Below are 10,637 nucleotides of genomic sequence, written 5' to 3'. Positions count from 1 at the left end.
GCGGAGCCGACTCCAAGCAGCGTGGAGCCTCGGCGACCTGGATCCCACGACACCCCCTCCCACCCCCCCTCCACCATCAGGACCTGAGCTGAGACCGAGTGTCCGATGCTCAACTGGCGGCAGCAGCCAGGACCGCGCGGCCCCCGCCGTGCCCGGCACAGCTCGCTCCCCAAGCTCACGCGCCATCTGGACGCGCACACGCGTGTGGCAAGGGGCCAGGGCGGGGGGGGGGGGGGGGTCTCCGCAGGAGGGGGCTTCGGTGGCGGCGGCAGCACAATTTCTTTCCTTTTTTCCTTGGTCCCCGGAGTCACCTGCACGCCGCACAGGGCTCGCGCTCGGCACCCGGAGACCCAGAGCCGCTGGCCCAGGGACAGGGCGGCCGGGCGCCCCTAACAGCTTGGTTCTTCAGGCAACTGACACCTTCTATACCTTTTTTGCCTGAAATGTCTCACATATTTTAATAATTTTTTTAAATTTATTTATGATAGTCACAGAGAGAGAGAGAGAGAGGCAGAGACAGGCAGAGGGAGAAGCAGGCTCCACGCAGGGAGCCCGACGTGGAATTGGATCCCGGGTCTCCAGGATCGCGCCCTGGGCCAAAGGCAGGCGCCAAACCGCTGCGCCACCCGGGGATCCCTGTCTCACATATTTTAAAGCAGACACGGGAAGTGGGCCCGCGACTTCCCCGAGGCTGGTGGGGCCCCTGGCCTTGCAGCGTCTCGCTTCCACTTGGAAAACTGCAGATGTTAGGGTTCTCGTCACGGCTCGTCTCGTCCTCTGTTCGACGGCTGCAGGGGCGCGGGCCTCCCCGTTTCCTGCAGCGCTGCCCTGGGTCCCGGCCTGCCCACCCGGCCCCTGGGGTCCCCTGGGGTCCCGCCCCGCCTGCGAGCCCAGGACCGGGCGCCAGGACACGGGACCACACCCTGCCCACACCCACGGGGCAGGGCAGGTGGCAGCGTGAAACCCGAGGAGTGCCGCCAGGGCGCCCAGGAGGCAGTGCTGGAGGGACCCCGGCTGACACGGGGACCCCCGTGTGACAGGCCGCGGTACCGAGTACTAGGCCGGGTGTGGAACTCCAGCCATTGTCAGGGGAGGGGCCAGTGGACTCCCCAAACCCAGGAGAAACGGGTCGCCCACCACCCCTTCCCTCCACCCTCAGCCCCCATGTCCCCTCCCCACCCGCGGTCCCTCTGCCTGGGTTTCTGTCCACTGCTATCTGGGCTGAACACCCCTTTGCTTGCTGCTTCCTGTCACCACCCTGGGCCCTGAGGGTGGGTGTCTGGGGTCCCCCCAGGCCAGCAGGTGCTGCCCCCTCGCCCCCTCGGGCAGAACCCGCACTGCTGATGGTCCGCAGCATTCCAGGGGCAGGGGAGGGGCGGGGGGGGGGGGGCGACAGTCCCCAGCCCAGGCCTCCCAGAGCAGGAGCCGCCCAGCCCCCAGGGACACGCCGTGGGGACTCATGGGGGAGGCGGGGTGGCTCCACGGAGGGCAGCGGGCACCTTCCTGGGCCCTCATCCTGGGCCCGGCCCCGGGACTCCACGTGGGAAGGCCCGGCCCCTGGCTCCCAGCTCCCGCTGTTTACAGCCAGGAGTCGGTTATGTAAACAGAGGTGGCCCAGCCCCCCCCAGGCCCCCACCCCGTCTGCTCCCTACTCCCCCCACCCTGCTCCTCACCTACATTTATTCCAAGTCACCTCTTTGGGCTGTGACCCAACCGACCCAACCGAGGCTGCAGGGCAGGGTCCCCCCAGGGGCTGGAGGGGGGACAGGACACACCTCCAGGGCCCTGTGCCGGCCCACACGGGCACCCCACCCCCAGACGAGGGGGAGGCGCTAGAGGGAGGGCTGGGGGAGGGGGCATCTTCCCTGAGGGAGGCAGCCTACCCCCAGCACCCGCTCCCCGCAGCACCCCCAGCCCCCTCCCCCAGGCAGGGCCACAATCTCTGACCTTTGCCTTCTGCCCATTCCCAGAACTGAAACACAAAGGCTCGCCCTGGGGGTAGGGTCTGGGGTGGGCCGGTAAGAATTGGGGTCTGGAGGGTGGTGCCGACCCCCCCGGGAGCCCCCCTCCTGAGTCCCCAGAGGGCGCAGAGAGCACTGAAGACCGCCCACAGTGGGCCGGCAGCGGGTTGGTCTGCAGGAAGAGGGGCCTTGGGCGCTGACACCCCCTAAAGCAGAAGAGTTGGGTGAAGATCCCCAAAGACAAAGGACAGCACCTAACAAGGGGGCTGGGGGGTGTCCTGGGTGACAGCGGGTGACGGACAGGGGCTGACAGGAGGCCGCAGCCCCACACCAACACGGTTTGCTGGTGGACGCGGGAGCCCTCGGGACACTGCCAGGTGTCAGAGGCCAGTGGGTGAAGTGCCCCGGCGCGGGGAGCAGGTCAGGGAGAGGGCTCCAGGTGAGGCCCCAGGCTCTGGTGACAGGCAGATGCGGGCAGGGAGGGACGGAGGACAGAGGGGGGAGGAAGGGAGGGGAAAGGAGGGGAGGAGGGGGGTGCGCCTGGGGCCACAGAAGCAGGGTGACTTCCTGGGAGGCCGTGACCTGCAGGGTCCAGGATGTCCCGGGCCTAAAGATGAGGCCCCTGAAGTCAGCAGGCGCTGAGCAAGGGCTGGGACTCAGGCCTCAGACCTGGGGGAGGCGAGGGCACAGGAGGGCGGCTGGGGGCAGAAGTGGGGGGGTGCGGGACACGAGCTGGCCGGCGACCCCACGGCAACAGGAGCAGCGGCCAGCGGGGACCGGCCACTGGCCAGTGGGACTGCTGAGTGGTGCTGGGGGCCCTGAGCGCCCCCAGCCTTGCCCTCCCCCGCCCAGTCCATGTGCTCTACACTGCCTGCCGGGAAAGAATGTCACCTGGGAGCCCAGGTGGGGTAATGGGGGGTATTGGGGGGCAGGCCTCTCGGCAAATCAGCAGCCTGGATCCCAGGAGGGGTGGGTGGCAGGAGAGGAGGGGGCGTCCAGGCGCAGTCCCCTCCCGTCCACCCTCCTCCCTTGTCCCCGCGGGGAGCTGCGGACCCACCGTGACCCTATCCGCAGGCCTGTTCCGAGGGGAGGGGGCGACCCGGACCTGGCGGGGGTGCTGCAGAACGAGTCCAGGGGGGTTCTGAGGGGAGGAGTGGGGGGGCAGGTGCTGGGGCGCGTCGGGCCGGAGGCGCAGGCAGGAGCCGGGCGGAGGGGCGGGCGGGGACCCTCAGCTACCGCTCCCCCTCCCTCCACCCCTCCCGGGGCCGCCCCCACCCCTCCGCCTCCGCCTCCGCCTCCGCCGCCGCCACCGCCACCGCCACCGCCACCCAGCGTCCCCGCTGGAAAGTTTGCGCACCGCTGGCCGCGGAGCCGGCGCCGACCAGAGCTGCCGGAGGAGGAGGCGGAGGGCAGGAGGGTCGGGCCGGAGCAGGAGCGGGCGGCGCGGTGAGTCCCGTCCCCGAGGGCAGGTCCCCAGAGCCCCCACCTGGGCGGGTGCGGCCGGGGCGCTCGGAATGGGCAGCCGGAGATGGCCAGCGGGGACCCCTGCCGTGGGCGGGAGGTCTCAGGGCCTGGGGCGTCGCTGCCGCACCCTCTGGGCGCCTCTGATCCCAGTCCCCGGCTGCGCCCTTCCAGCTCAGCCAGGCAACCAGTGTGTCCCGTCCCCCCAACCCGCTCCCCGTGGGGCAGGCTGGGGTCTCAGGGCTTCGCTGCCCTCCCTTCCCTGGGGGAGGTCGCCAGGGCGCTTCGGGGGGCGCTTCGGGGGCGCTTCGGGGGCACCAGGCAGGCGGTCCTGCGGCTGCGGGGAGCCCTGCACTCCCTGTGTGGCACCCACCCCAAGGCCCTCCCCAGGGGCCCACATGGGGCCCCGCAGAGCCATCCCGGAGGAGGGGGCTGGGCAGCTGCTGTCCCCTGCGGAGGGCCCCAGCCCCCCCCCCCCCGGGACCCCCCTAGCGACATCCCTTCCACCGGTGTCCCCGGCTCCCCACCCGGCCAGCTCCTTGGCAGAGCCCACACTTGTCACTTTGACCTGCGGAGAGGCTGGGTCACTGCCCTGCTCTCACCTCTCCAGCGGCCCCCACTGCCACTTCTGGGCGGCAGGGTGTCTGTCCCCACCTGGACCTACGGGTCCCCGCCGCCTGGCTGCCCGCATCTTCCGGGCTGGCGCTGGCTGCCTCCGGGCCCTTCCGTGCTGGGGGATGAGGGCTGGTGGGGAGCTGCTCTCTGGCCGGCCTCCAGGTCACCCGCCGCCTGGGTGCCCAGGGGAGGAAGCAGGAACCGGGCTCTGTCAACAGCCTTTGGCCCCTGATCCTGCCCTGGGGCCATGACCTTCCTGCTACTTGCTCCGGTTTCACAAACACCCACACACACACCAGCTCGGACCCTTCTGAGCCTGGGAGTCTCCCCCCCCATTCGGAGCGCAGGGCAGCAGGGCTGACCCCACGGCCTTGCCTGTGGGGTGGGCCATCCGCCCATCTGGGGCCCCACCTCCCGCTCCAGGCCTGGGGGCCCCCCAGCCGTCCCCAGGGAAATCGGTGGGACCCTGGCGGGGCCCTGGCACCTAGAGGTGGCGTGTTCTGGGCAGCCCGGGGCAGGGCACCTGCCTGCAAGCAGCCCAGCAGGCGGGGGAGGGCTGGGGCCGGGCCCAGAGGCCGCCCATGGACCCCTGACTCTCCCCTCGACCCCCTGCCCGCATCTTCAACACTGAGCTGCTTGGGATGGGAGGGTTCGAGACCCCCGGGGAGTGGGACCCCCAGGCCCAGGAAGGGGGGAGGGCGTGTTCCCGGAGGAGAGCCGACCCCTCCCCCCACTGGCTCCAGTGAGGGTAATAAAGTGGAAAACCCGCCAAGCTGGCGGGTGAGGAGGCCCTGGGAGCGCACCGCACCCAGTGCTCGGCAGGCTCGACCCAGGACCCCCTGGCGATTCACCCCTTAGCCCTGAGGGGACCCTGAGACACTGGCACGAAGGCCGGGCGCCCAGGTCACGGCCTGTTGTGGGCGTCCTAGCCCGGCCCTCGGTCACGGGTGCAGGCCAGGCCCGGTGGAGGCCTCCTCACCCCACAGCCACTTGTCCCAGACCCAGGCTGAGGGCTCAGGAGCCACAGTGTGAAGGCCTCGAGGCAGAGGTGACAGGCAGGTGGAGAAGTGGTGGGCGGCACCCAAGGGGCTTTATCTCCTGCTTCGGTTCAGACCACCCTGTCTGCTGCCCTTCCCCTTGGTGGGGGGGGCGCTGGGCTGGCCTGCAGGGCAGAGGGGGGAGGAGAGGTGGGCGCAGGGGCCGAGAGGCTAGAGGCTCTGGGGGGAGGAGGGGATGGGGGAGCAAGGACACTGCCCAACAGGATGCTCCCTACCCAGACGCCCTGCAGCTGGGGCGGGGGTGGGACAGCAAAGCTGTGGCCCCCAGGAGCTCAGGGCCAACTGACAGCCCCCAGACCACAGCGTGGGGGCGCCTGCGGGGGCCGCACCCCTGCTCACCCGCTGGAGAAGCAGGAGCCCAGCGTGTGCCGACCCTCGGCTGTGCCAGGCCTCGGGCCTCAGGCCCCTGCCCGGGGCACCCTGAAGTGAGTCTGGCCCCGCAGGACAGGGCGCGTCGCCTGCCGGCCCCTTTCCGGCCCCGGGACCAGGGCCCATAATTTGACTTCTCAGGGCCTCGTTCCCTTGCGTGTCTGGTGGGGGTCCCTGCTGCCCCGTCATGAGGCGTCAACGAGCTTTGCCACCTGAAGAGCAAGGTGGACTGTCGTTTCCAGGACCCTCCCTCCTGTGGGGGCCACTGAAGCCCGGTGAGCCCCGGGACGACCCTGTGCCGAATGAATGAGGTGGGCACCCAGGGGCCCAGCCAGGGGCAGGGGTGTGGCGCACGCCCAGGGGCCTCCTCGGCCAGCTCGCCCCAGCTCCACCCACTGGACCCTGATGGGCGAGGCTGAGCCCCTCCACCTGCTGCAGCCTGACCCCTGGCTGCTGTCTTCCGGCCTGCTGGTCGTCCGTCCGTCCATCCGTCCGTGTGCGCACCCGTCCATCCATCCGTCACTTGCTCCCTCCTTGCCAGGGTGCCAGAGAAGGGCCCCTCCACAGCCCTGGAGTCCTTCCCGCAGGGCCACACCCAGGCTCAAAGGGCCCCCCCGCACCCTTGTGGAATTCAGTCAGAGCAAAAGCAAGCAAGGAAAGGAAAATTAATAGGGCCTGGCGCCCCAGATCTCCACCCAGACTTGGGCCGGGCCCAGGGCAGCCCTCCTGCTGGCACCACCAGGGCTGGGGGCCCGCGCCGGGGGCCTGGCGCCAGCACTAATGATCTCAAAGGAATATGCCGCCAGCCACCTGCACGATGCGCCCCAGGGGACCCCGGAGGCCGGGCCTGAGCCCCAGGAGGGGCCGGGGATGCACCTAGATCCCCCGCCCGGGGAAGGGGCACGGGAGGGACAGGGGCCATCCGGAGCAGGTGCCCTGGGCAAGGCCGGGGCTGGCTCTGTGATGGATGGCCCTGGCACCGCCCCAGCCCAGCTGCCTTTCCCAGGGGCTAAGAATAGGTGGGGAGGACGGCAAAGGCCGAGGGAGGAGGTGGATCCCGGGAGGCTGCTCCTCCTTCCGGCGGCCGCGGTTCTGCCACCAGGCAGCGTGGTGGCTCCGCCAGCCAGCACCGAGGGGCGGGCTCCGGGCTGTCAGAGCTGCAGGGAGACGCCACCAGCCGTGGGAAACCCAGCCCGCGGGCGGCGGGACCCCAGCCCGGTGACTGGCAGCGAGGGGCTACTTCTGGCATCTTCTCCCTCCGGCTCCCACTTCACCAATAGGCCAGGAGGCTCGGGGGGCGGTTTGAGGGAAGCAGGGCAGCCCGCTCGTCACAGCAGAGCCCAGCCGGGTCTCCTCGCTGATGGGGGTCCCCCCACAGGCCCTGCTGCTCTGACCAAAGTCCGCAGAGGAGCGCGTGTGCCCACGAGGACCCTTTGCCCCAGCTGTGTGGCCCCAGCCAGATGTGGGGGGAGGCTGCTCAGAGGCATGCCCCCCGCCCGGCCGCACTGCCCCCACCTCCTCCTCCTGCTGCTGGCCTGCCAGGTGAGCCCCACTGCCTGCTCCCCCGCCAGCCCCCCGGGCCCCACCTGCTGCCTGCCCCTCCGGCTGACGTGGCTCGGCCCCACCTGTCCCTTCATCTGTCCCCCCAGCCACAGGCCTCTTCTGCCCAGGTGATGGACTTCCTGTTTGAGAAGTGGAAGCTCTATGGTGACCAATGTCTCTACAACCTGAGCCTGCTGCCCCCGCCCACCGGTGAGCCCCCCGCCTCCCCCCCACGTCCAGGGCTCGGCTGGCCAGCACCTACTGAGCTCACGCCCTGGGAGCTCCAGGCCCGGTGGGCAGTGTGGTAGGGGAGGCAGCCCACGAAGCCCACCCAAGGCCCGGGTGGGGGGGGGCTCCGGCAGGGACAGGACACCCCCTTCTATACCAGTTCTGAGGGTCCCTTAGGGTACGGCAAGAGGTCTGGACAGGGGTAGTTGCCAGGGGGCGAGAGCCATCGTCAGATGGGGGCAGGGGCTTGCGCTGGGCAGAGGAAGGAGGGGGTTTGAGCCACAGAGGTCACGCTGGAGCCTGGAAGGAAGCCACAGATCGGGGTGCAGCCCCCAGAGTGGGGAGCACTGCAAGGGGGCCACTGGGGAGAAGGCCGAGCTCGGGTGGGCTTGGGGCACATTGGAGACGGGAGGTGTGCGGGGAGGAGGCTGCTGGGGCCCCGGGAGATGTGGCGAAGCCTGCGTGGTGGGGCGCAGGGGGTGATGCGCAGGGCACCTCAGGGGGGACGACGGGGGCCCAGCCCTGCTGAGGGGCCCCACCCCGGCCCTGCCTTACAGAGCTGGTCTGCAACAGAACCTTCGACAAGTACTCCTGTTGGCCCGACACCCCTCCCAACACCACGGCCAACATGTCCTGCCCCTGGTACCTGCCCTGGCACCACAAAGGTAACTCCGGGGAGGTGGGGGAGGCCGAGGGCCCGGCTGGGGGTCGGAGCTGACCGGGCCGCCCCTCCAGTGCAGCACCGCCTCGTCTTCAAGAAGTGCGGGCCCGATGGGCAGTGGGTACGCGGGCCCCGGGGGCAGTCGTGGAGAAACGCCTCCCAGTGCCAGCTGGACGATCAGGAGATTGAAGTCCAGGTCCGCAGGGGCGCCGGGGCTGGGGGGCCGGGGGGCCCGGGGGGCGGGTGCCTGGCCCCCCAGCCCTGACCTGCCACCCTACTTTGTAGAAGGAAGTGGCCAAGATGTTCAGCAGCTTCCAGGTGATGTACACGGTGGGGTACTCCCTCTCGCTGGGCGCCCTGCTCCTGGCCCTGGTGGTCCTGCTGGGCCTCAGGTAGGCGGCCCGGCCTGGGCACGGCCCCCCGCGGCGGGCAGGGCGGCAGGCAGCCACTGACCCCCGGTCCCCGCAGCAAGCTGCGCTGCACCCGGAACTACATCCACGCCAACCTGTTCGCCTCGTTCGTGCTCAAGGCGGGCTCCGTGCTGGTCATCGACGCGCTGCTCAAGACCCGCTACAGCCAGAAGATCGGCGACGACCTCAGCGTGAGCGTCTGGCTCAGCGACGGGGTGAGCACCCCCTTCCCCGGCCTCCGGGCCCCAGGGCGGCGGGGGCCGCGCGGCCCGAGCTCATGCTGCCCCTGCGGCCAGGCGGTGGCCGGCTGCCGGGTGGCCGCGGTGTTCATGCAGTACGGCGTGGTGGCCAACTCCTGCTGGCTGCTGGTGGAGGGCGTGTACCTGCACAGCCTGCTGGGCCGCGCCACCTTCCCCGAGCGGAGCTTCTTCCCCCTGTACCTGGCCGTCGGCTGGGGTGAGTGGGCTGCGGGCGGGCGGGGGGGCGGGCGGGCAGGGGGGGCGGGGACCACAGCTGCCCCCTCCCCGCAGGCGCCCCCGTGCTCTTCGTCGTCCCCTGGGCCGTGGTCAAGTGTCTGTTTGAGAACATCCAGTGAGTACGAGCTGAGCGGGGGAGGGCCCGGGGCGCCCAGGGGCTCACCCCTCCTGGCCGCCGGCTCCGGCGGGTGCTGGCCTGGGGCTCGGGGAGGAGCCGGGCACCGGGGGACGGGGGTCCTCCAGCCAGAGGACGCGCTGGGTGGGGAAGCGACGCTGCCCCAGGACAGGGGTGGTTTCTGAGCGCCTCCCCTCCGTTCCCAAGGTCCTGATTGGACCCCCTCAGCGTCGGGGGGTGGGGGGGCCGGCAGGCTGTGAGCGGGCCCGCCCTGCAGGTGCTGGACCAGCAACGACAACATGGGGTTCTGGTGGATCCTGCGCCTGCCGGTCTTCCTGGCGATCCTGGTGAGGCGATGGGGCACCTGCTGGCCCCGGGAGGGGCTGACTCCACCCCGCCTTCCTTGTCGGCCTGTGGGGCCTGCGGAGACGGATGACATCCTGCCTGGGACAGGGAGGGGGCCCTGGCACCGAGCCGGGACACAGGCCAGTCCCTGGCTGGGTGCCCAGCGGCCCCGGAGCCCTGCGAGCGCAGCCCGTGCGGCTGCCAGGTCTAGCTACGGGAGGGTCCAGGGGGCCCGGGCGCCGCCCTGAGCCGTGCCCTCCACACGCAGATCAACTTCTTCATCTTCATCCGCGTCCTCCTCATCCTCATGGCCAAGCTTCGGGCCCGCCAGATGCGCTACAGCGACTACAAGTTCCGGTGGGTGCGGTGGGTGCGGGTGGCGCGGGCTGGGCGGGGCGGGAGGGGGCCGCCGGGGGGCGTGGCGGCTCAGGCTCCCACCCGCAGGCTGGCCAAGTCCACGCTGACCCTCATCCCCCTGCTGGGGGTCCACGAGGTGGTGTTCGCCTTCGTGACGGATGAGCATGCCCAGGGGACGCTGCGCTCTGCCAAGCTCTTCTTCGACCTCTTTCTCAGCTCCTTCCAGGTGCCTGCCCCGCCCCTATAAGCACCTGCGCCCCCCCACCCCCCCACCCCGGCCACCCTGACTGTCGCCTCCCCCCCAGGGCCTGCTGGTGGCCGTGCTATACTGCTTCCTCAATAAGGAGGTAGGTGGCAGGGGGAGCACAGGCGCGCGGGGCAGGGGGGGAGCCCTCCACGTCCACCTGCGTTTACTGGGCGCTGGACCCCGACATGGGCAGCCTCAGCCGCTCCTCAAGGAGAGCACTCGACAGGGGTGCCCAGGCATTGGGGGACCCCCGTACTCCACGGCGGGGCCGGCCTCACTCGGCACCCAGGGCGCCCGTAGTCCTCGGGGGGGGCGGGCCCTGGCGGACCCCGGGACTGGCCCAGCCCATCCTCTGCCCCCCTCCGCCCAGGTGCAGTCAGAGCTGCTGCGGCGCTGGCAGCGCTGGCGCGTGGGCAAGTGGCTGCGGGAGGAGCGCCCCCCCAGCAGGCACCCCGACCCGGGCCGGCCCGCAGGCGGCGCCCCCAGCGAGAAGCTGCTGCTTTCTGGGAGCCGCGACGGGGCGGCCCAGGACCCCTCTGCAGACACCGGCCTGGTGGGCAGCCCCCCTGGGGTGGCTGCCAGCCCCTTCGAGAGCCCCCAGGAGCCCCCCGGGGCCCCGGTCGGGGCCGGACTCAGGTGCTGAGAGTGGGCCCCGCGGGACAAGCCCGAACTCGGTGCCGGCCCGACGCGGGCCTCCCTTCTGCCCCCTCTGGGGGGCTGGCGGGGCGGAGGCGGCGGCTCGGGAGGCCCAGGACGCGGTCTCCTCCGACAATAAAGAGTCTGCGGAGCGGC

General features: G+C 71.0%; 1 protein-coding gene across 8 annotated transcripts; it reads left to right on the top strand.

The window, feature by feature from the left end:
* The first annotated feature begins 1,957 nt into the window (after window positions 1–1,957).
* On the top strand, window positions 1,958–10,637 carry GCGR (glucagon receptor). Of its 8 annotated transcripts, none has more exons than XM_072746078.1 (15): window positions 3,256–3,407; window positions 5,606–5,775; window positions 6,843–7,006; window positions 7,114–7,216; window positions 7,792–7,899; window positions 7,970–8,091; window positions 8,181–8,287; window positions 8,364–8,520; window positions 8,602–8,761; window positions 8,836–8,896; window positions 9,174–9,243; window positions 9,510–9,598; window positions 9,686–9,824; window positions 9,904–9,945; window positions 10,216–10,637. In XM_072746078.1, exons 3-15 carry the CDS (start codon window positions 6,950–6,952, stop codon window positions 10,486–10,488), a joined length of 1,488 nt encoding a protein of 495 aa, XP_072602179.1. In that variant the 5' UTR covers window positions 3,256–3,407; window positions 5,606–5,775; window positions 6,843–6,949; the 3' UTR covers window positions 10,489–10,637. The 8 variants fall into 8 exon arrangements, with proteins under 8 accessions (XP_072602189.1, XP_072602183.1, XP_072602204.1 ...); XM_072746096.1 differs by having other exon boundaries at window positions 3,264–3,407; window positions 5,707–5,775; window positions 7,808–7,899; XM_072746075.1 differs by having other exon boundaries at window positions 3,265–3,407; window positions 5,707–5,775.

The sequence above is a fragment of the Vulpes vulpes genome, chromosome 2 (assembly GCF_048418805.1).
Source record: "Vulpes vulpes isolate BD-2025 chromosome 2, VulVul3, whole genome shotgun sequence".
In the NCBI taxonomy this organism is placed as follows: Eukaryota; Metazoa; Chordata; class Mammalia; order Carnivora; family Canidae; genus Vulpes; species Vulpes vulpes.
Note: the sequence above shows the minus strand (reverse complement) of the source record. Positions and strands in the feature narration are given on the sequence as shown.

Excerpts from the sequence above, each read along its gene's own strand:
- GCGR (XM_072746071.1), top strand. Across the intron at positions 9,244-9,509 it reads CGGTCTTCCTGGCGATCCTG|ATCAACTTCTTCATCTTCAT; the intron begins GTGAGGCGATGG and ends CTCCACACGCAG. Across the intron at positions 9,825-9,903 it reads TCTTTCTCAGCTCCTTCCAG|GGCCTGCTGGTGGCCGTGCT; the intron begins GTGCCTGCCCCG and ends CCTCCCCCCCAG.